Source organism: Harpegnathos saltator, unplaced genomic scaffold (genome assembly GCF_003227715.2).
Source record: "Harpegnathos saltator strain DR-91 unplaced genomic scaffold, Hsal_v8.6 scaffold3, whole genome shotgun sequence".
NCBI classification, from domain to species: domain Eukaryota; kingdom Metazoa; phylum Arthropoda; class Insecta; order Hymenoptera; family Formicidae; genus Harpegnathos; species Harpegnathos saltator.
Window position 1 is genome coordinate 113056 of NW_020230094.1, and position 25193 is coordinate 138248.

General features: G+C 48.2%; 1 protein-coding gene across 3 annotated transcripts in view; it reads left to right on the top strand.

The window, feature by feature from the left end:
- LOC105185493 (uncharacterized) overlaps nucleotides 1-21698 on the top strand; it is a 57177-nt gene extending 35479 nt beyond the window's left edge. For all 3 annotated transcript variants that reach the window (XM_011145051.3, XM_011145053.3, XM_011145052.3), the window contains exons 4-6: nucleotides 6292-6505; nucleotides 10637-10771; nucleotides 11596-21698. In XM_011145051.3, coding sequence (XP_011143353.2) covers nucleotides 6292-6505; nucleotides 10637-10771; nucleotides 11596-11797 — 551 coding nt within the window. In that variant the 3' untranslated portion in view covers nucleotides 11798-21698. The remainder of the gene's footprint in view (nucleotides 1-6291; nucleotides 6506-10636; nucleotides 10772-11595) is intronic.
- The last annotated feature ends 3495 nt before the right edge of the window (nucleotides 21699-25193 follow it).

Consider the following 25193-nt stretch of genomic DNA (forward strand, 5'->3'; position numbering starts at 1 on the left):
GCAGCATGGATATCAGGATCTTAGTAAGGATTCATAGTCAGGTCCTTATTGAGTTACCTTATGGAATCCTTATTACGTTTTTTTTTTTTTTTTCAAATTATGGCTCCTGATTACTCACCACGGCTATATTGGATGATGACATTAGAAATAAGAAATGACACGCTGAAAATTCTTTCATATCATTTCCAAATAAAAATATATTTGCATGAAATAATATTTTAGATCGCTTGAGCGTACTTGTAAAATGTTTCGGAAAAGAAACATAAAATTAATATCATTAAGTATCACAAGGTGACAAGTAAGTAGTGTTAAAGTAGTGTTAAAGAGAAAAGTTGCATGTCACGTTAATTTTATAACTATTTATTGACTGCTAAATAAAGGATAGTTTCTATAGCATTTTACAAATATATTTAAGTGATCTGAAGTGTTTTTTCAATGCAAACATCTTTATATTTGGAAATGATACCCAAAAATTGTTTTATTAAAACTTGATAATGCAAATCATATCAGGTACAATGAATAAGATCCCGGCAAGGACCTGATTAACTGAACCATATTATATCATACACTAGGTTGGTACATTAAGGTCCTAATGTGGACCCAATCATTATAACCTTATAAAGGTTATTCATTTCATCATCGTTAGGACATTATAAGGACTGACTTACTCAGGATTACCTTTCATTCACCCTATTAGGTCCTTGTCAATATTAGGTGAACCTGATCAAAATTTTTAGTCGGATTAGAAAATTGGTTTATCCGACTAAACATTTCTCTCCATGCGATATCTTATTCCGAGTGCGAAGGATAAAAACTCGTTTCCTTCGCGTATGGACCTCACGTAGTTTTCGCTGGAGAATCGGCAAGACATGTTTCACGCGTAGTTATGCTCGCGTTCAGACTGCGAGACTTGATAGCCGCAAATCTCCACGGGAGAGAACAAGCGACGTGTCAATTGCGCTAACCGCATCGAGATACCGCCGATAATCGAGCCAAAGCGATCGCGAGAACGAGTTTACTAGTCATTCCGGCGGCTTTTACGACTTCGCCGCGAAACCGTCTTAGGAGACGCACTCGCCGATAGGTTATACTTGACGATCGCGCGCGAGCGTGCCAGTTCGTATCAATTGCTTCGAATTCAGGACGAGGCTGGATCAGGGGCTAGGAGTAGTGGTTGTGGCGGTGGCGGTGGCTGATGGTAGGGTAGCAGCTGACTGGATTGTCGGAATTCAGGCTAATACGATGAGATTATTGCGTGGGCTGAATGTGCGCGCGTTGCGAATCCTACGAGTTTCCGCGTTCCCGGGCGGCCGCGAGACCGCCTCGGATGTCGCGCACGTTGAGGACGAGAGTTTCTCTCTTTCGATGTCACCTCGGCTTAATCGCCGCTCTTCGGAGAGTCGTGGGAGGAGAGCTTTTCTTCTCTCCGGCCGCCCGAGACTTTTCGTGACTTTTCGAGGAGCACGCGGCGTGAAAAATGCACGTGCGAAGCGCCGAGCGTGTGTTCGGAAAACGCGGACAATATTGAACGATTAAATATTGAGCTGCAGAGTCGTTTATTTTTCCTCGATCGATGGGCGCCGCGGGTGAGACTTAAATTTTTCAAGTAGCGCTTGCACTCGATATCAAAGTTTCAAGCCGCTCGGGGAATTCACGACTCGCGCACACGTATACATCTCTCGGACGGGGACACGAATTCCTGAGGGAGTCGTCGCCGTGGCGACGACGTATTGCGCGTGTGACAGTCTCTCCGTAGGCAAACCGGGCGAGCGTAATAAAAATAGTGCGCCGCTCATTTCTGCCGCGCTCCGAAACATTTTTCAACTCGAGTTTTCTCCACTGATATTTTTGCGCCTCTTTTTCGCCGAGAAAGTCGGCGGATCCGCTCCGTTTTCGGCAGAGCTTGTCGCTTCTTCGAGTCGCCAGTCACGGTTGATAATCTTCTAAAAGAAGCGATTGCGTTTTCCGCGGGGGTAAGGACGAATGCGTGGTGCGTGGCCGCACTTTACGACAAAACGACGAAATTGCGTCCGGCTCCGCGAAGCGTGGATAAACACCGCTCGTCTCGCGGAAGGAGCATCGCGAAAAAACACGCACGACTCAGGGCCTACCTGGTGGTACACAATCCGGAGCGGCGGCATGGAAAGCGTGACCGGCTAGGCTAACCGTGAGAAAATGCGACGAAACGAAAGAAAAAGTGCGAACATCACTTTGGATACTTGACGGCGATGCGAGAATCACCGGGAATACCGGAAGAGCAAAAATTTTGGCGAGTTTCTCAATAATACGACTAATTCAGTTTTATAGCGGCATTCGCGAATGTATCAAAGGTAACAGAAAACAATTAGCTGGTGGAACGCGAGAATGAATCGCCCTCGATAAAATTATACTTTACCTCTCCGATGAGAGCCATCGAAACTTTTGCACTCACTCGATAAGCGAGCTCGACATTCATTTCAGTTTCAAGATAGTCTTTCTCTCTCTCTCTCTCTCTCTCTCTCTCTCTCTCTCTCTCTCTCTCTCTCTCTCTCTCTGCGTTAAGACTGTGGCATGAGTTTGCCGTATCCGGTACTAACACGCGATATCTCCGCGTGGAACATCTACGCTTCGACAAATTCATCTGTTCGCCGTCGATGACAGAGAAACTCGATAAATTCCATCTGCATTCGCTCTCGCCGAGTATGACACGGCGATAAGTTGGTATACGCAATTCTACCTACGAGAACGAGTCTCCGTCTCCGACGATGCGTGAGATTCCGTCACGAGAGACTCTCTCGCGCCCGATGATTTTCTCCAATCCTTTTCCCGTCCCCCTCGTCCTCCTCGTCATCGACGGAAGCGAGGCGGAAAAGTGGCGCCGGGCATTCGGCCGAATCGGACGACTTAGCGCGACTTAGCTGACAGGTTGTCTCGATCTAAATGCAAATCCGCGAGCCGCGTATCGCCGGCTCGCTCGCCCTCCTCTCCCACGCGACGTGGCTCTCCGTTTTGCGGGGGTTGCAGCATCAGAACAGCGAGTCGAGGTCATGCGGGGTGTAGAGAGGGCGGCTCTCTTCTATATATTAATGTTCCTCCGCATAGAATGAATCAGAAGAAACGATGATGAATACCAGCCGAGTACTCGAGTCCTTCGGACATCAACATGTTGAAGCGTCCGTGATGTCGACCCGTGCTTAAGAACGCAATCAATTGTGCGAATACCCACAGCGTTGACTTGAGCGTCGAGCTAGCCAGTGGAAGTCAGAGATGGAACCTGGAATCGACAGCACCGTCCTTGATTTTTCCCTTAGCGCGCCGCGTGAAAAAGAATCGGACGATCGGCCGAGCGGAAAGCGCCGAGGCCGCCTTGGGAGGAGGATCCGTCCGCGCGACGACGTCGACGAGGTCGCCAACGGCGGCGGGCTGCCGTGCGCGCGACACAGCGTCATTGAACGTCGTCCACGGCGGCGTTCAGCAATGACATTAGCGAGCTGTTGTACGGGACGCGAATTGGGTCGCGCGCGGGGCTCCTCCCGAGGTCCATGACATCTGTTGCCCTCGATCCTCCTCCTTTTCCTCCTCCCCCTCCTACATCCGTGCTCCTCCTCTCCACCCTCGTCGCCGGATGTGGGTCTTCTCCATTTTAACCCCTTTCTGTCCGCCCCTTTCAACGCTATGTACGCTACGGCGACACCAGCCGCGCCGTGGCCGTCGCTTAACGTCGTTACCGTGAGCGCCCTTCGTCTAATCGCATCTCGTCGACTACGCTATTTTACGAGCGAAGTCGCTCGTCCAAAGTGACTGCTGGCGAACAAGATGAATGCGGCCTTTATACGCACACACGTGTACGTAGACGCGCAGACGGACTCGCGCGTCCGGGGGAGGGAGGCTCGGCTGGGAAACGCTTGATTTGTGATTCCATTAGGTGACCCGAGTCCATTCTATTAGGTGACTATTAGATGTTATCGCCTCGATTCCCCATTTCCCTATTTTTTCTACGCCTTTTCATGTTTCATATCGCGCGGTCTAGCCTAGTACGTCTATCCCATATATTATGTGCGAATCGATTATCCGAGAAAGAGAAAGAGAGAGAGAAGGGGGGGGGGATGGAAGACAGAAAGAACGCAAAAACTTTATCTCTCTGGGAAGACCGATGGGAAGAGATCAGCTGGACCGATAGAAACCTTTTACGCGATTCCCACGATCGCCATTCTTCACCGCGAACATCGTCCTTGTCGCGAAGAACACCTCGTCGATGAAGAACACCTGTGTGTCGCGCGGCGTCGCGATATTCGCGATGCAGCCGGACTGACGTTTTTTTTCATCGTTGTTAGCACTCTAAGCGCGTCTGGAGCGCCAGATGTTGCGCTCTCGTGCCCACGGAGCGTGCATAAATGCGAGTCGATCAATTCTTCTTTCCCCCTTCCCTCGTGTCCCGCCGCCCACACATCCACCCACGTGACGGCTCAGGGAGCTCACAGTCCGGCTTCCCTCGGTTCTTCGGCCGACGAGGCGATTTTCCGCCGTCGACAAGCGACGCGACGTCTCGAAAAGCGACGACACGACGCGTCGGGCTTCGCACGACGTTCCCGCCGCGACGGTAACGATGTTCGCTTAATTTTCCATCGACCGCAATTGGACATCTCTCTTCGGGAATTGAACTCGGAAAAGCGCGGAAAGCGCCAGAGTAGCTTATTCTTGGCTCCGCGGTTCGGCATTCGTCCGGCATTTCAGTCGGAGAATCGGGGACAACGCGAATCCCCGGTCGATGCAGATCTCTCATCGAGGGGTCCGACGACGAAATCCCCGGAGGTTGAAAAGTCCGAATCAGGCCAATTGAATACACGTAAATATGGAACTTTGCATTCTCGTGAATCGCATCTCGGGATACTGTTTTTTTTTTCAATTTTGTAACGTCCCTTTGGAGATTAGTGTTAATCACGCGTGCGTGTAATTAAACAAACGTCACGCTGACATATTAATTGCAACATCTCAATTAAATTGCCGCACGCGTGTGTGTTATATTACGTTATACGCGTTGAGCGGGATAAAATTCATAACTTATGTCAGATTATGCGAGGGCGCCCGCGCCGCGATAACGGCGTTATGTTGATAAGACGTAATACGTTTCATCCGCGGATGATCCGCGATTAATATCGAATAATGAAGAAGCCTGAGACGCGCGTTCGGGCGCCTTCTCTCGCGACGCGAAGGTACTGGAACAATTTCCTCGCAAGTGATGCTATGAAATCCGCGATTAACCCAATTTATTCGGACAAGCTTGAATAATCGGGTGATCGTAGGAATCAAATTAAAAAGTCAGATAGCGATTCGTGTCGGCGCGCTCCAGGTCGACGATAAACAAATTGAAAAATTACGAGCATTTCGCGTGACGCCCATTCGAGAGACAATGAGCCCGAGAGCTTGAGAAACTCCAATCTGCGATATCGCGTTTTCGCGGACGACTCTCGACAATTTTCCAGACCCGTCGATGGTCGTTGGCGAGAGGATGATGCGTTGGCAGCACGCGTCGCTCGCGTGCAATCCGCCAAAATCCGACGAGATATATCATTTCGTCGGAAGGTCAGGCTATTATGCGCTCTTGGGGTAGTGCCGCGTAGCCTACCCTCGGTAACGTGGTCGGATAACCGGGGTGATTAATACGATATAACGACAAGCTAGCTGGTAGATTTAGTCTCTCTCTCTCTCTCTCTCTCTCTCTCTCTCTCTCTCTCTCTCTCTCTCTCTCTCTCTCTCAGTCTTCACTAAATGCGGCACGACCTGATTTCGGCAGTGCCCGGTCAGCCAATTAAGCAACAATCGTCCTTGGCCAAAGCGTTATTCTCCTCGATGTTTGTCTCGGGTATTCTCCTTTCCGCCGACCTGCCCCGGTAAACGGCGATTTTATTAAAACGGAGCTGTAACGGTACGCGACAAGAACGGACTCGCGTAACGTTCTTTACATCTTACTTCTTCGATTCGAGCGACAAGGAGAGACGAGAGAGAGAGAGGGAGGGAGAGAGAGAGAGAGAGAGGGAGGGAGAGAGAGAGAGAGAGAGAGAGAGAGAGAGAGAGAGAGAGAGAGAGAGAGAGAGAGAGAGAGAGAGAGAGAGAGAAGGACCGAGATATATATATATATATATATATCTGTTATTTGTTTTCTTCAGTACGTCTGTTTTTTTCCAGTCTCTCGCACGAACAATGGAAAGCAGCGCGACCGTGAACGCGCGTCGACTGACGGACGCGTTTTCTTTGCCCCTCGTCTATTGGCTGCTCCAGCCTCAAACGCAAACATCGCCATGTTTGTTGCAGGGGTATCCGGCAAGGACGTGAGCGGGTGGCCGAAGATTCCGTGTCTGAAGGGCCGCGCGTCCAACAAGGGCGGAAGTGGCGCCGGAGGAGCGCACGCAGGCCCGCCGCAGTGTCCGCACTCCGTTCTAAGCAGCACTCGCAGCTCCGTCAGCAGCTCGCCTTTGAGCCCGTGTCCGACGCCCATGCCCTTCCTGGTGACTTCGGGCTCTGTCAGGTGAGAGCGGAGTGGAGGAACTCGCGCGGTAGTCGCTCTAGGCAAAGACAACGAGGCGCCTTAATACCGAAAGTCAATTTGCGCCGCGCTCTCAGAGTTGAACGAGACCAGCGAAGCTGGTGAGGAGTCGTGAACTTTGAACTGTGTTATCACTGAGAATATGAAGCCCTTGACTGGCGGGAACGCAAACTGCATTTTGTGTGCGATACTTTGGGTTGCTGAATACTTGTCTGAAATTCAGAGCACTTCGGAGTCGGCAGTCGGAGGTTCCCCAGGTCGCTCTATTCAATAGTAAAGTTCAAAGTTCAAGGTGGCGCGTGTGCAGTACGTCCGGCCTAAATGTGAGTTTTACAAAAACGTTGGAGTGCATTTTGCGCTTTTTAAATACCACCTATGTGTAGTCGTAATAAATTATATTTGTTCGTTATCTCGGTATTTTTTTACTTTACAGATTTGAGATGAAAATTTTACTTCACGTTTTCACTATTTAACTTTTTTTTCGTGATACACGCGCGGTTTTATTTTGATGAAGTAGAATTACGATTTTAATTACCGTGTTCGGTCTATCATTTTAAATTTGAAAAGTGGTGAACTTTATACCCGTAAAGCGACCTCAAAAAGCCGCTCTAAACACAACATTTTAATAACCACTCAACTTTGGAAAATGTATTATTAGCTTTGGCACTTTTGCGAAATTCAGTTTGCCAGTCGAGGGATTAATCGCCACGCACACGCAGGGTAGCATTTCGCGGCATTGTCGGACGGGCGAATTAAAGACTCCATCGAGCTGTCCCTTTGTTTCCCTGAGCTTTTTAATTGAGATGCCGTCTCGTTTCGTGTTGCAAATCCGAGTCGCACTCTCGCGTGGATAACGTGAACGTTGTCTTCCTCCTTTTTTCGACATAAAAACGACATCGACTGCCGCTCGCGTAAAGGCCGCGACCGCTAAAAATAAGTCTGTCCGTCTTTATACATATTTCACCGGACGCTATATCCAGCCTCGCGACGAACATAGAGCCAGCAAGTGTAACGCAAGTCGTGCAAGGTTTATAGTCCAGGCTAGTCAATGTACGCTTGAATTCGTCGACGCTGACCCGTCGTAATTTCCTGCGAATGTGCGTCGGTATCGATTCTCGAGATGCCTTCGGTAAATGAAAATTTCAGCGTCCCCGACGGCCCGCGTGCAGACTTTACCTTCTCCGATCTCGATCAAATTTTTCCCTCCTACTGGAAGAGAAACCCGACAAGAAGAAGAATCGTTAGTCTCGGCGTTAGGCAGCGCTCGCTCGACGACGTAACTTTGCAACGAAACGATCGTTATATCACACATTGAGAAAAAATTGTATTAAAATTAAAATTAAAAAATTGTATTAAAACTAAACAAATATTTGTATCAAATTCGAATACGACTGTGAATACAGTTACATGATTTAAGCAATTATTTTCTAAAATTCAAGAAAAAAGTTTATATTCAGAACCTCTGTATTTCATTTTAGAAATTAGGCGCTTAATTTGAATAAATGTATTCACACACTAGGAAAAAAAATTTAGTATCTCTAACAAAACTGTTTAGTTGAGGCTATTTTTTAATAGCAATCAAATATCTTGTTTTATATAACAAAATATTTAGTTGTCTCAACTAAATATATTTTTCTACTTTGTTCTCTGGACCAAATAATTTTGTTCTTAGACTTCATATATAAAAATTAAGCCTTCTAGTTATTTTATCCACAAAAATTACATAATAACGAAATATTATTTTATATAAACTAAAATAATGCTCAATGGATACTATTTTGTCTTTCTGTGCACTAAAATTTAGATTTTATATATTAAGAAAAAATTATAGTATTTTTGACAAAATTCATATAGTTAAGGCTTTTTGGTCGATATAACAAAAATATTACGTCATACGAACAAACCGTAATCAAACAAGATATCTGTTTACAGGAACTAAACAGTTTTATTGGGCATATTTTAACCAAATTATTTTGTTGTCACAACGAAAGTTTGGTGCACGCAACAATACATTTTTCCTAGTACAGTCGTATATTCGAACAAACATTTGTTTAATTTTAATACAATTTTTTCTCAGCGCAGTATCGCAATATCCTTCATTACGGTTTCTCTGATTAGAATGGCTGTGCGATCGTAGAGTCGCGAGTATCACACTCCAGCGCGGGTGACGAACGTCCTGCCGTCGGCCGTCACTCCCATGCCGTCGGCTTGAAACCCGGGGCGAGTTTACGTGGGGACGCGAGCGGAATGGCGGCGAGTTTCAGTCGGCCGCCGTATAACTGCTACGTGCGCGTCTTGACGTGCCCGAGACTTGCGCGCTGCGAATGAATAATTCATAACCCGGCATCTCGTGGCGCCCGGCGTCCCCTCTCCTCACCCCCCCCCCCCCCGTCGCAATATCGATAACCATCCACTTTGGCCAACTATTTCCTGTGCCATCGCCTTCGTTCCGGTGATCGTTTCGCAAATAGTCGCGCAGCGATAGCGTGATAGCCGGCCGCGGGCCTCCGATAACCCGATTCGTCACGGGGGACAGGCCGACGCGAATATTAATCCTACTGATTGAAATAATTGCATAGGCTGTGGTCATGGCGGATTTTACACGAGACCGCGCTCAGGGTTGTGCACCCGCTCGCTCGATTTTTGTCGAACGTGGAAGCGGAGCAGGATGCAATCGCGCGCGCGGCGGAAAATTGAACGCGTAGGCGTGCCTATAGCGGCCGTGTCTATCGAAGTTATCGATTAACTCTTTGCACTACGCCGAAATCCAGGAGGCATTCGCTGCTTGACGAATGTTGATGGCCCAGAACGCAAAGGCTGAAAGAAGAGAGAGAGAGAGAGAGAGAGAGAGAGAGAGAGAGAGAGAGAGAGAGAGAGAGAGAGAGAGAGAGAGAGAGAGAGAGAGAGAGAGAGAGAGAGAGAGAGAGAGAGAGAGAGAGAGAGAGAGAGATAGAGAGAGAGAGAAAGAGAGAGAGAGAGAGTCACACGAGTCATCTCTCGGCTTTCACACGAGTATCTGTCCGCAGGCCATGACACGTGTGTGCGACTTTCCACGTGGTCTCGAGTTCGCTTCGTACGAAGGTGAGAGCAGCGACGTCGTGTGCTCTCGCGCCCGCAAAGTCTGCGATTTATGCCCGTACGTGTGCACGGACACATGTCGCCGGGACGAGAAAGAGACGGGTCATCTGTTGAGAGGCCGAAAATCGATAGATTCTTTCAATCGAGCGGAGCTCGATTTTTCGTTTTGACCGCGAGCAACGGTCGCAGCGGTCGCAGCGGTCGCAGGTTGCTTCGCTGCTGCATCTTTACATTATTTTTAATACGCTGTTTGTTTCCGGTTGAAATATTTGGACTCTTTCATGTGTTGCTGCGAGGAAACTGCTTGCAACGTGTGTCTATCAAACGTATTTTACTCGACCGCTCGTCTTTCTGTCTTTTTATCGCGAGAGGCACCCCAACAACTCCATCTTTGACGTGTAGAAACGCGACAGGGAGAACTCGAGAGAAAAAGAGAGAGAGAGAGAGAGAGAGAGAGAGAGAGAGAAAGAGAGATTAAAACGCGTCCTGTGTCCAACATAAGCGGAGGCAGCGGAGCGTAAAATTCTTGAAGAAAAAACGGGCACGATGCGTCACCGCGCGCTCATTAGGAATATTTTATTGAGGTCTGACGCGCTCTCGGCCGAGAATGCTCTCGGCGAACTAAACCCGCGCCGCGATAACACAAGGTTTTCTCGTTCACTCTACCGTTTCCCGCGGTCACCGGTCTTTGTCAAGTTCGAAGTTTGTCAAGCTCGAAACTTACATCCCTCGATAGATTAGAGCTCATTCTCAAACGAGAACGCACCGTGAGGCGAGGCGAGGTCGAATCCGTTTCAATTGCGGGAGATGTCCAGGACTCTTCATTGACACGCCTTCTCTCTTCTTCTCGTTCTCTGTTGTTCCCTTTTGCTCCGGCCGTGCTTTGTTCGGACAGGTGATTCATATTTCGCGGGAGTGAGACACGCGGGAACAAAGTCGACTCACGACTCCGAGGCGAGGGAGACAAAGAGCGGCTGCCGTGGCCATCATCGGGTTAATCAGCAATCAACCGGTACGCGTCTCTGTGTGTTTCAGTAGCGGCATGGTGCAGAGCGTCGGCGCTAATTTATCGCCGGACCAAACATTCGGATCGATCCGGTCGCTCTCGGTGACGAGAGAAGTCGCCAGCTTCCCCCTATCGCGGACACCCACACCGCCTCCGCAGCACAGGTATGTGAATTCCGCTTGTATTTACCTGCGCCTCCCCCCCTCCGCCACCGGATCAACATACCGGACAGTTCCTTTGATTGACGCGTTCGCGCGGCGAAGGGCGGGGGGGGGGGGACGAGAGCAAAGTGGAAAAAATCGGATGGTTGTGCGGCGGCGAACGCAATTTCATTGCAAATTGGAATGAGCGACGTATAAACATAATGGATCCCGCGTAACCAAAACTTGACCGCGGCCGACGAAGCGCGCGCGAGCCGTCGAAATTCTGCTTCCGGTAGAATTTCGCCGGTCTCCCCCCCGTTCTTCGCTCGTCCGTCGACACATTGGGCGCCGGTGGCCGTGTTTCATTGAGTTTAGCACGTAATTAGCTGCTGGTCGAAAAAGTCGCTCGCACGAAGCACACGACTCGCGCAAGTTCCGTGTCGCTCTCAAATCGCATCTCGTCGAATCTTCGGTAATTCGATTCTGCATTGACAAAACCCGCTGCATGAATCCGCATGAGAAGTCTGCCCGACGGCACACAGTGGGGCCAAAAGCGGATCCGAGCGGATCGATCGACAAGGAGAACAAAGAACTTAGATCGCTAGAAGATAGATCGCGTTGCTCCGACGAAGAATCGTTGATTGCGACTTTGCTGAATGACGCGGAATCGAATTGGACTCGTTCTCTCGCACCTTTGATATATACTCCGCTTGGAAGGAAAGCGAAAAAGAAAAAAAACAACAAAAATGGCCCCACTGCGCGACGTAAGGCGAACCCAAGACGCTTCCGCTGTTGAATGTTCGACTTGACGACGCGGCCAATGCGAACGAACGTGGTCGTTACAGACCGTCGGCGCTGGCGAACCCCGAGGAGCTGGTGGGCGCCGTCGGTAGTCCGCTGCGAGAGGCCTCGCCGAGGCCGGAGGTGCGCGTGGTCGCGCCTTCTCACCGGCCACCGCCGTCCGCACTGGCCGCGAACGGCCACGCCGTCGCGACGGCGAACCGCAAGTCCGTCAGCATACTGTTGCCGGAGCAGAGCAGCGGATGACCCCAGCTATTGCAGCAGCAGCAGCAGCAGCAGCAGCAGCAACAACAGCTGCAGCAACAGCAACAGCAACAGCACGGCTTCGTGCACCGTTGCGACGAGGAGCCACTCTCGATGTAGGATCGTCGGCTTGCATAATGAGGCGGTGGCGGCCACGACGACGACGACGATGACGACGACGAAGACGACAATGACGACGACGACGACGACGACGACGACGACGACGACGACTAGCTTCGAAAGTGACCTGTCCCGGTCGCATGTTCTCCGACGACTCGCAATCGTCCAGCGGCGACGATTCGCCCGTCTCTCTCCCTCGTTGCGTCTCGTCGCCGCGACTGCACGAGCTCGCATCGCGCCCAGATTCCGACATGGTCTTCGTACAGTGCATGCGTGCGTGCGTAGGTAGAGAACGTGCGAATGTGTCACCTGACCCGACCCGACTCGGCCCGCTTCCGACCTGGCTTGGCCTGACGCGACGCTCTCTCGGACGGGACGACGAGTGATCGATCGGTCGTCGACGTCGGCGCGCGGTCCGGCCGATTTTTCCGCTCGCGCGCGCCGACAATCGAACCGCGGTGTGAAGGTTCACGAAAAGGACGTTAGCTTCCGATCGGCGACGCTGCACGCGAAACAACCGTTTCTCCCTCGCGAAGCGCTCATGCACATACGAGGACCCAAGACACGTACATACGTACGAGGGTGCTCTCCGTTTAACGACACAAGCCGGCGCAGATATCCTTTTGTCTCTGAGGCAGGACTATGCTCGTGGACGACGACTTGCGTCGCTAAACTTCGACTGGAAAGCGGAATCTCGCGGTTGAATCTGATCCCGCGGTCGTCGAGACTCGCAGACTCCGAGGACGACGCGAGGATCGGACAAGGTTGCTCATTATCAGCGTGCGGAGAAACTCTGGCGACCGCTGGGAGGGGGAGGGCGAGGGCGAGGGGCGAGGGGCTCGGTGGGCGCTTTTTCGTGCTGTTACGTGTGAAAATTCGACGAGGACCGCGCGATCGATCGCGCCGCTCGCTTCCGCCTCTGCGTTATACACTGGGCGTGAGTTATCGATAATCTGGGGATTAGCCATCAACCGTCAACTTTGCAGTCACACCGGTGGGAAATGATTGGCGTTAGCGAGCGGCGATTACGCGATACAAATACAGGGCGAGGTAAACGCAACCTCGGGGGAGGATGACGGGACAAATACGAGGTTGACTCAGGCAAGGCTCGTCGAGAGAGGATACCAGCAGGTATCCTCCGTATATTCGTATCGCTGTAGTTAATTATCAAGCTCATATCGATCTCCGTTTTATACGTCAGCGACGAAAATTGCGCACGTTCTGGTCCTCCTTCTTGCCGAAGACGCGCGAGTCGACGGAGGAGCGAGCTCTCGCGGCATCTCCACCTCGACCGGTAACGCAACAGCGAGAATTTATCCTCCGGGAATCACTAGAGGATAAATTCTTTTTATAGCGCCGCAGGATAAACAGAGTGTCGCGATATCTCTCCCGCTGGCAATACTCACGCAAACTCGAAACTGCGACCGTACGGAAATTCACCGCATACGCAGGAACAGGATTCGTCCCCTTCTCGCGCTCGGTCGAGGTGTATTTTCAGCGATGCCGCTCTCGCGATCCGCGCGAACGCGTAGGAAACTACGAAAGGGTTAACATCTGTGAGGGAGAGAGGGAGGGAGGGAGAGAGAAACGCAGACATATACTCGGTGCACATGTTCTGCGCGCGTGTGTTAATTAAGTCTCGGTTATTCTCGGCTCGGCATTCTCTCGTCGGAAGGGGGAGAGAGAGAGAGAGAGAGAGAGAGAGAGAGAGAGAGACAGAGAGAAGCGAGCGTCTTGATTTGTCGGTGGCGACGAATTTCGCGTATCCGCCTCGCGAGACACGAGGAGATTCGTCGGAGCTTCATTCCATTCCCATCAATTCGAGACATTCGGCAAGTCTCCGTTTTGCGATTGTTGCGAGTGCGAGAGTGTTATTTTCACACGCTCATGCGTGGATAAGTGACACTCTCGAATTTGCAGTGATGTCCCGAGAGACGATTTCTTGTCACCGCATTTGCAAGAGAGAAAGAGATAGGGGGAGACAGAGGGGAGATCGAGAGAAAATCAATCCTCTTTGCTGTAAATCGTTCTCCGCCTTCTTCCGCGTTCCTTGCCTTTTCTCTCTCTCTCTCTCTCTCTCTCTCTCTCTCTCTCTCTCTCTCTCTCGGAAGAATCGATATCGCGAGAGCGTCGGAGAGCTCCGTTGAATCCCAGGTAGGTGGACAACTAAGTAAGACAGACTGTGTAGAACGGATCGTTGTGGCGACGTGTGCTGGCAGACGCTCGGTTCCGCCCGTCTAGACGGGCCGATCGTTCAGTTTCGCGCAGGGGATCGAGGTAGCGCTCTTATTTTTAGTCCGGCCGGATTATCCCCGACCTCCGCACACATACAGGTCGATCCGACGGTGAGATGACGCGAACGGCGTTTACGATAATGAGATAATTACGGGCTACGTGCTGATGTTCCGACGCGACAGGTCCATCTGTTTTTCGCCGTGCTGTTGTCGCTGATTCTTGTCTCGACGACTCTTCTTTCGACTCATTCGCGATCTCGGGGTACATTCTAAAGCTATATCGCCGTGTTTGTCGCGTTAAATTTTTCATATGTTGCGATATCGCTGCGATCAAGTCACGCACGAGCAGCTTATGCGTAATTCGCGGGATAACCGAAAAATGAGGATACCATATTCTTTTATCCTTCCTTTTTTTTTCTTGCGCGAATATATCGCTAATTCCGGGAACGTGGTTGCAAAGTATCCGCTAATAATAATCACTCGGAATCGGGAGGAAGCGAGGATCGGGCAGAACGACTGTAACGTTGACAATCTACTTATCATAGGAATAATATTCGTGCTGTAAGAAAAGGGATTGAAATTTCGAGGAGACGAGAGCCTGAACAAACGATGAAACAATGTAGTTGAATTCTGCTGCGCGAAAGTTGGATAACATTCGACAGTCGCCGACATATCACGAACGAAGACGAGACGAGAGTGCATTTGTAGACGAAAAAAAGATGTCGCTGCGACGCCGCTGTTTTCGGCCGGTTACGATACCATACGCGAGGTAACAATGTTTTCGACCGACTAATTGAGAAATCGTTATCCTCGCCGGCGAAACGAAAGAAACAAAAAAGAAAAACAAACCATTCCTATCCCGCGTAACAATCCAATATCTGCTGTCTTTTTCGAAACGAGCTTGTTAAATCCCACCTCCACACTAGTGCGCACAAGTATCGTCGATCTCTTCGTTCTCGCGTGTCGGCTTCCTTCTGTTTTTCGCGCAACTCGAGCGTTTCGTGATAAGACGGAAACGGGGTGGATGGAGGATGGGCCACGCGCGAAGAAACGACTTTCTCCCCGCGACGGGGAGAGGCGGGGAACAGGTTTTATAACGAGCCACACACGGTCCTCAACACGGTAATCGGATTAAGTGCTTCTGATGGAATTGACCGAAACGAGATACCGGCCTTTGCGACGCTAATTAACACGTATCACTCTCGTGACATTCGCGGAAAAAACGGTAAACACAGACGGACGAGCGCGCGACGTGCAAGTGGACACGCGAGAGTTGAATTACAGGAAGAAAACACCATTTCGCGATGGACGGAGTCGCGGCGCGCGACGATATACATATTTGTCCACCATCGACCCTAAACTTGGCGAGAAAGGTAAAGAAGGGTCCAAAGGGGCGCTACAAGAGCGCGCAGCGTCGACTGAGAGCGGTGAAGAGGACTACGTACGCTTGATCATCTTCTCTTCCCTCACATGTCGCGTCTGCGTGCGCGAATAGACGGGGAGAAGATGGTCCCGAATGTCGCGACATCGTTAAGCTTCTCGGTACGATCGTCGATGCAAATCGACGGCCGCTGAAACGTCGACTGTAGTCGTTTGATCTCGAGTTTTCACACACACGAATGTAATTTTTTTCTCGTGAAATTGACGTTATTATCGACGATAAAAATGGTAATGCATCGAGTGCATTTTCAATGTCGTTTCGAGGTCGTTTTAGTCTCGGTTACATCGAGGCGATGTAATTTATTATTACGTCGCGTTGTTTTGCGCGAATGATTTGTTTGCTCGTCGTCAAGTGAAGATTCCCGCATAAATCGGTGATAATAACCTCACGCATGCTTGTTGTGCGAAAATGTGTGTGAACGCGCGAGACTAAGCGTTCTCGGGCCTTGTTAATTAAGCTTCGGTCATCGGGTGACGCTGCGCGGCTCGAGATACACCCGTCGTACCGAGAAGATTGGCAAACATCGTTTAGGCGAATTAAGAAAACGGCTGAAACGTAATTTTAATGGTTAGGAAAGGCATCGAGTCCAGGCGATACGAGAGAGAGAGAGAGAGAGATATATCAAGGTGCACGCCAAGCTTAGAATTACAATAAGAGAAGCGCGTTAGCCGGGCGATATGTGTTAAGGGGTGTTCCGATGGTGCTCCCTAGGATATATAGCGTTAATTAAAGACATTATAGAGAGATTCGTCGATAAGTAAAAGGAGATCCTTACCGTAGGAGAGTTGGTGGGCACTAATCGCGTAGCATTTAAGATTTCAAGCGTAGTTTTTAAGGCGACGCACGCGTTGATGCTCATAATCCTCTGCCTGTCTCGAGAAAGAGAGAGAGAGAGAGAGAGAGAGAGAGAGAGAGAGAGAGAAAGATTGAAAAAGGACGCGGCGACCGATCGACCTCGGTCAACCGCAATCATCATCGAGCAGGCAGCTGAGATTTTAAGTAAGACTCTAGTCCTGTAAATACGTAGGTAAAAACGAAGGTATCGATCGAAGCAGGAGAAGAGAGGAGAGGAGAGAAGAGGAGCGAGCGAGTTTAGGGGTTTTCAAAGACACATCACACTTACGACTTTATCGCAAGAAATGAAGGGGTATCGTTGACGGTCGCGAACGTACGCGTTTCGTAAGCCTGCGATTGTATCGCGCGAGAAGAGGAGAAAAAACATTGTTGACTCTTGAAAAAGTGAGGAATTTTCCAGCGCGTTTTATTACACTGTAATCTGTAATAACAGACTCGCGTCTGTTTATTACAGGTTCGAGGTAATTAATTTATTGAGAACACATTTATTTCAGAGAACTTATTGATTTGTCGAGAAAACTTATTTATTACTGCATTGGAAATCAAAATAAAAGTGCGTCTTCTCATTATAATAATTCGTCGCTACAATCAGCCGAGTCGTCGGTGCAAAGTTGCTTTAATAACACCAGCGTCTCGCACAAAATCACTCTTTCAAGAGTTAACGGTCGTTGGACGTGCACTCATCTTTCGCTCACCGAAGTCGTGAATTCGCGAGTGGGGTTGCGCTAACGGGGCACGTCGTCGTCGTCGTCGTCGTCGTCGTCGTCGTCGTCGTCGTCGTCGTCGTCGTCGTCGATGTTCGTTTTCCTTTTGCCATACTCGGTCCTCAACAGCGAAACTTAATTGCGAAGGCACTCTCATCCCTTGCGCGTAGCAGCAAAGATTAATGTGGCGCAATTAATGGGCGAGACCGGCATCGATCGCGCGCGAAACACCAGCCGGATGAACTTGCGAACTTTTGCGAAGTCACGGTTTCGATTTCAAAGGTACACGGCGCATAATCCGAGGGATTCGTCATCGTCGTCGTCGTCGTCGCCGTCGTCGCCTACGTGCTCCGTCGTCCGTGCGCGTTAACGACGTGTTCACAATTGCGCCGCGAGCGAATCGAGATATCGAACCTAAGGGAGGAAAAAGTGCGCGAACGTCGCTCGCCCGGAGCGGCGCGTTCGCCGAGAGCTCGAAGCGAGGACACATACTGTGAAGGACGCTTTCTGATATATCCGACAATATATTTACATATTAATCGTAACGGTCTAGAACGCGTACTCGATACCGTAGCTCATTCAATAGCATTTGTTCGTGCTGTCGTAGAGTATATAACACGATCGAGGGTGGAGGACACGCGACGAGGGGCTGCTTCCTCTCGCGTGTAGTGTGAGCGTGCGTGAGTGCGTGTGTGCGCGCAGGCGATTCGCCGAATCATCTGATCGCGAGTGAGAACGAGCATAAAGCACTTTTGTGATCTCGCTGTTTGACGCTTTTGGCAGCGGCGTAAGTCATGTCTGCTTCGAGAGAGAGAGAGAGAGAGAGAGAGAAAGAGAGAGAACAGCCGGGGCGCGACGACAAAGGTAGCTGTCACATTTTCTTTTCTTTCCTTTGTTTATCGATCCTTCAGTCTCTTTTTTCGATGGATTGTACGATGAAACTTGCAGAGCTGAAACCCACGCAAATTTATCGAGATATTTATTACGAGAATAATTATAATTGCTTCATTTTTACAATTATAGTTACAAATATCATTTTTTCGGTGCGTTCACGCAAGGAGCAGAAGGCACGAGAATTTGACCGAAAGAATTTCGAGAAAAGAATTTGTCGCACGCAGCCGTTTGAAATTGAGTTGATTCGTCTCGGCTTGAACCGCCTCGATTGATCTCTCGCTTCGAATTTTGCAGTGCATGATAAAAAATCTGATTACATTATGTCGTATTCATCATAATTCCGAATGATTAAAAAATCATCGCGTAGGGAGACTCGAGAAGACTCGATTTACGCCACGAGCGAGCCAAAGCCACACAAACGACGTCTCTGCGACGCGGTGGATCATGAAAAGTGCGCTTTTGCGCGAAAGCGTGTGCCAAAAAGTAGGACAAGTCTCTTCTTGCGAGCACGAGGCGAGGCAATTCGTACTTTTCCTTTTCTTTTCTTTTGCTCGCTTTAAACACCACCGACTTATTCTGCACGGAAAAACGTGCACGTCGGTTCGGTACAACTGATTTTCTGTTCTCCGGAGACCGCGGACGAAAACTCGGTTGCAGGAACAAAAAGATCCCTGCTGCACGAGGTTTCTATTCAGTCGATTGTTCTCGGTTGTTCCAAGCGAGTTTGAAAGCAGAGGGGTCGTTTTTGATTCATGAGTTCCCGCCAGTTACACGAATCGAGCCTTTTACCGGCTCCACCTTTGGCATACTCCTCGTCATGTCGCGATCATGCTCAAGGTGGAACCGCAAGGACCCATAAGAGAAAGAGGAAGAGAAGGGAAGAAATGACTCTCACATGAAGAGTGTGAGTCTGAGCGATGTCGCCTTGACAGCTCTCTCGGCCGTCAGCGCGACACAGCTCGGATCGTGTAGTTTACTACGCTCAAGTAGAAGAATAGAAAAGGGAGAAGGAGAAAGAGTCGATTCCCTTCTCGCTCTGTTTCTGTCCAATCGGTCGACCTGTTTCATTCTCGCAAACGAGGTTAATTTCCGAGCGATGTTGATTCGGACGAATTGCTACGCGTCGGTGCGGCTCAAGGTCGGAAATTAACGCGACTGTCGGCGCATCCTTCCACCCGTGATTACGATTTGCGGAGGAGTGCACTGCGGTCGCCGACTTGCGATCGGCGACCGCAGGATATTTCGGTTTATGTTTAGGGTATAAGACAGAGCGAGAGAGGGAGAGAGGGAGAGAGAGAGAGAGAGAGAGAGAGAGAGGGTGGCTGAGACTCATATTCGTTTCTTTTTCTAGGGCGATTTGTGATAGAACGCGTAGGCTCTCGCAAGCCATAAGGGATCAGGTTTATGCAGCTGTTATGATAATTACGACTTTAATTCCCATTCATAGGAAGCCGACGAGCGGGCGGGCAAGCGAGCGAGCGCGCTGCTACGCGGGTTCACCGCTTTATGTTTCCCGCAATCGCCGATCGTTGACGTCTGAGTCAGCAGAGTTGAGCCGAAGAAGCAGCAGCGCGATGACACTTTTCTCTATGATCTAACACTCGATCGTTTCGTGACATTGATTGGCCGCAAAATTTCAATGGGAAATTCTCACAGGACGATCGAGAAGTCGCCGCGATTGGCGATGAAGAAGATCGGCTGTTCAGTTCTTAGCACGGACCGGATAGAGATTCTCCGGTCCACGTAGGACTTGATTCAATTTGGACCTTGTGATTTCATCTGTTTTTGTAATTTTACACGCGGCCGATTATCGTGGCCGACGAAAAGTTAACCGTGCGTGTCCGACTTGCCTGCCTACGGGCTTCGCGTAAATTAGATATAAGGGTGCAATTTGTAGACCCGTCGTCCTGTCGTCGAGTCCTTCCCAACGAGGCTCGAGCGACACGCGTCCGTGGTGGTATTTATGACACACACACACACACACACGTACATACACACAAAAGATACACGCGTATGATTAAGGCGTAATTTACATCCGGATGAGTTTTATAGCTGTTGATTATATAAAGAGGCTGATTAAGTTTAGATATCGTTCCAATGTACTCGATACATTTGATATAACGCAGTTAAAGACATTCGTATATAGTGGACATACGTTAATTATTATTGTCATAGACACACACATTATTATTATTATTATTGCTATTATTATTATAATCTAACGTAAAATATCCGACGATTTTACCTCCCCCGTTCTTTTTTAAATCCCGTTCAACAGGATGGATGTGAAGGATAACTAGAATGTGTCACTGATGTGTAAAACGAAGCCTCAACTGCGGTGATTAATTTCGGCTAAATTCCGCCAAATCAAATCGTACGTAACGGCCGACGAAATGAAATTGGAGAAACCAAAATGTAATACATTCCTCTGGCGATTCTTAAACATGAAAAATGAAGCAAAATTTGACCTAGCTCGTGTGTCATTGCCGTGGTTGAGGGTCGACTTCCATTTGGACAGAGAGAGAGAGAGAGAGAGAGAGAGAGAATACAACGTACAGTGGATGGAAAAGAAGCGTCTCTCACATTTCTATGTAAATTACGAACAGAGTGAGGAGAATCCTCCAATTATCGGCATCGACACGAGACGTCTCCCGCTCGCGTTTGAGGCACTTTGCGGAGCTTTCCGCCGTATTACGCGAAATACGCGAAAGATGGGCGAATTTATTGGATCGCTCGGCGCCGCGCGAATAGTCGGACGTAATGAAAGTTCAATTTCGCCGACCGAACGGAGCTGCGTCGTGCAACGGCGGGATCCACCCGCGCGATCGCCGAATGGCCGACCGACGACAGCCGGCGCGGTTTTATACGTTTATAGCGAACGACGGTAATAAAAGGGAAGCGGTTGTTACCTATACGGCCTACACGTAGAGACATAAGGCGTGTAAAGAAAAAAATATGAAACATACGACTCCGAGTCGCCGTACGCTCTCACGCAGCTCCCGCTTCGGCGCCCTTTCGAGACGCACGTAGGGCGATAGTACTTACAGTGCGAGACAGAGATGTCCCCACAAGGTTGGGGAGAAGTGGCAAGATCCGCCGCCGAAACAGAAGAGAATGGCTAGAGAAATCCCTCACTGTCTCTTTCTGTCGCAAACGGAAGTGAGTCGCGGGGTGAGAAAGAAAGGTAGAGGAAAGAAGAAAAATGACGAGAGGAGAGACCGACACGTTCACACGCGCTTGCGAAAGTGAACGCGATGCGAACGAATCCCTCCCCCTTCCCCCATCTCCTTTTCCCTCCCGCCTTTTCCGCTGGCATTTTGCAAATCTCCGTCGAGAACGAGACCCAGTTAGCATTAGCGCGAGATTGTCGCGGCTGTATCATCATCCATAATAATCGTCTCATCGTTATCGTTATCGCTACTACAATTGCTATCGTCGCTGTCCGTCGTTACTACTATTACCTCTGCCCCCTTCCCCCTCCAACCCGCCCGCGCCAACCGGTTTCCCCAACCCGCATCTCCAACTCGACGCCGATGAGTCAGGTAGTACGCTCTAATTACTCGATAATTCTGTGTCGATATACACCTAATTGTATATTACGATGATCACTGTGTAAAGACTTGAAATTCCAATATATAATAATAAATCGCTCTTCATATTCTCGTCCTTCGATTCGCCGACGTCCCCGTTCTCCTGTCCCGTGACCGCGGTGCGTTACTCTGCGAGATAAATTATACGCTCGCGCGTCCTCGCGCGGTTGGCAGAGATTTCGTTTCGGTCTTCCTTCGGGGAGGAGGAATAAAGGGGAATAAAGTGCAGGAAATACAAAAGCGCCCACGGGCACACAGTGCGCCTCAGGTATAATATATAATAGTTTCTTCTTCTTTTTTATTGTCCTCTTATATAACGTACAATCAACAACATTTCCTCTCGTCTTGCTCCTCCTCTTTTTCTCTTTTGTGTAACATCCGTGCCGGCGAGTAGCTCTCAAGGACACGCGTCGCGTGTGCCTCTCTTTCTCTTCTCGTGGGTTTCGTATATAAATAATCGAGCTTCTAATTGAGAATATAATATATACAGGGTGCTAAATTTCAAACGTAACAGGTAAAAAATCTCGAAAACTATGAAAGATATTAAAGAAAGCTAAAACACGTGTTCCATGATTTCGAAGGGGAAAGAGAATGGCGTTATCAGTTTTTTATTTGGAGGGCATTTTCAAGGTCAGTTAAAGGTCAGCTTAATTTTTTAAAATAGAAAGCCCAATTTTTTATTATATCTTCTTTTTCTACCAATTAATTTGAACAACTTTTGTCTGAAACATTTCTCTATTTGCCTCATTTTTTGAAATATTTAAGGAAAACTTGGTAACTTTTTCAACATTTAACTTACGATATCTCACTAACTATCCGTCGAAAGAAAAAAATAGTGTTAGACTTTTTTACTTTATTTACTATCAAGAATATATAACTATAATAATGCCCCAACTTTTGTTAACTTATCAACCTTTGGAAATTTCAAAATTATTAAATAAAAAACTGATAATACCATTTTCTTTCCCCTTCGAAATCATGGAACACGTGTTTTAGCTTTTTTTAATATTTTTCATAGTTTTCGAGATTTTTTAGCTGTTACGCTTGAAATTTAGCACCCTGTATATATACAGGGTGTACGATTTATCTGAAGACGTTGAAATATCTCGAGAACTATGCATTGGATAAAAAAAAGTGGTTAATGAAAGTTGTTAGTCTCGAAGGGGGACATCCAACGATACCAAACTCGACCTCCCACCCCACCCCCTGGCGGTGGGGGTTGGGGGCAACTTTGAAATCTTAAATGGAAACCCCCATTTTTTATTGCAGATACGGATTCTACGCCACAAAATACATAAATTTTGTCCGAAACTTTTTTTTTATTTGTGATAGATGGCGCTGTAATCGCAAAAAATTATATTTTCCGCAATTCTCCAGAAATGATCATTGGATTGAGAAATAAAAAATACCTGTTCAATATTTTTAAAGAACATAATAAAAGTTATTAAAAAGATAAGGTTTATCAACCTAACCTAAAAGATAAGGTTTATCAACAAGTGCCAACAACTCGTGAAAACATGGTAGAACGCATAAGAAACGCTTGCGCTGAAACTCCCGCAGATATGCTTCTATCCTGTGTACAGTCATTTGAAAAAAGGATCAATAAGTGTATTGAAGTTGAAGGTAAAAATTTCGAACACTTACTCTAATTAATTGAACAGTGAGAGGCAAGGGGACTCACATTAAAAAAGCACCCCGATCTGTGAAAGGCAAGGGGACTCACATTAAAAAAGCACCTGAAGGGAACATAAAACTACTACGTCCTCGTCGTTGTTCCTGTGTAACGCTAAAAGTAGTTTCTCGGAAAAATTCAACGCTATCTATCACGAATGAAAAAAATTGTTTCAATAAAAGTTTCACGTACAATCTAATTCTGCAATGAAAAATGTGGCTCCCCGTTTGAGATTTGAACGTTATCACCCACCCTATCCTGAGAGGATGGGGGGGAATAACTTTTATTATGTTCTTTAAAAATATTGAACAGGTATTTTTTATTTCTCAATCCAATGATCATTTCTGGAGAATTGCGGAAAATATAATTTTTTGCGATTACAGCGCCATCTATCACGAATCAAAAAAAAAGTTTCGGAAAAATTTACATATTTTGTGGCGTAGAATCCGTATCTGCAATAAAAAATGGGGGTTTCCATTTAAGATTTCAAAGTTGCCTCCAACCCCCACCCCTAGGGGGTGGGGTGGGAGGTCGAGTTTGGTATCGTTGGATGTCCCCCTTCGAGACTAACAACTTTCATTAACCACTTTTTTTTATCCAATGCATAGTTCTCGAGATATTTCAATGTCTTCAGATAAATCGTGCACCCTGTATATACATATATATATATATATTATACGTGTATATATATATATATATATATATATATATATATATATAGTATCGTGGTAAAGCTGAGTAATATCAACGAATTTATAACAAGAACGTCCGCGATACGTCTGTCGCCGCGGCAATTGGATTAATGATGTAGTTTTATGCAAGACGAGGTAACAGTGAGGGTCTTTTACGGATTAAATTGTAACAAGTCGAGAAATAGGCGTTACGGACTATCGCGGAGAGAGAGAGAGTAGGTGAGATATCGTGAGCACATCACGTACATCATATGTTACGGTTAAAGCGCGTGCGCGCGCGAGACGTGACTTCGTTATCCGTTTTACGGCAATCCGAATTGTCGCCGAATTGTCGAGCGACAGAGAGGATAGATCCCTCACAGATATCGGAGACTGCATTTATACATTATATGTACTTCAACTGTAACATATATTATACATATGTATATTTTTGTATATACATATACGTATCAACATTAGGTACATACAGTTAATACCCCTCGTACGTTTTACAAGTACGCATCACAGATATGTCGTTGTTTGTGGAACGAAAAAACGCAAGACGAAAGCAGGGAGAGTACGGAAATGTCGGGGACGAGAAGTCGAAGGAAATAAGTGTCGGGAAATATCTCTCGCTGTATATCGCGCGTGTGTGCGTGTGTGCGTGTATATTACACAGAGTGGAGCGAGCGCTCGTCGCTCGTTGCGTCGAGAGAAAAGTCGCGACGCAAGAGAAGAAGAAAGCAAAATCGCGCGGGAGTAAAGAAATCGCCCGCGGTCGCTTCGCTAGGAGCAAAGGGGCGAAATTGGAACGAACGATCTCACACGGTAATATCCGCTGTGTGCGTGTGTATATATATATATATATATACAATTCGTGTCGAGTCTCTGAGCGTCTCTCGCGATTGTATTGCACCGCGAGGGAAAATGCACTCGAACGACGGCGGGGACAAATCATAGGCGTCGGCTGGCCGACAACTTGTGGGAACAACGGCAAGGTGTCGTATATCGTACAATTATACAACTCTTTTTGCTCGCTATCTACTGGTAACGCGATATTGTGAGATTAACGCAGCCGCGTAACGTGGGCGTGCAGAGCTGGGCAGTTTTTCGGGGCGCGAAACGCGAGCGATATGTCATATGTGTGTGTGTGTGTTTTTTGCTTCTCCTATTTTATTCGACTCCCAGTCGAATCCTTGAGATTTGCTCTTATACCTC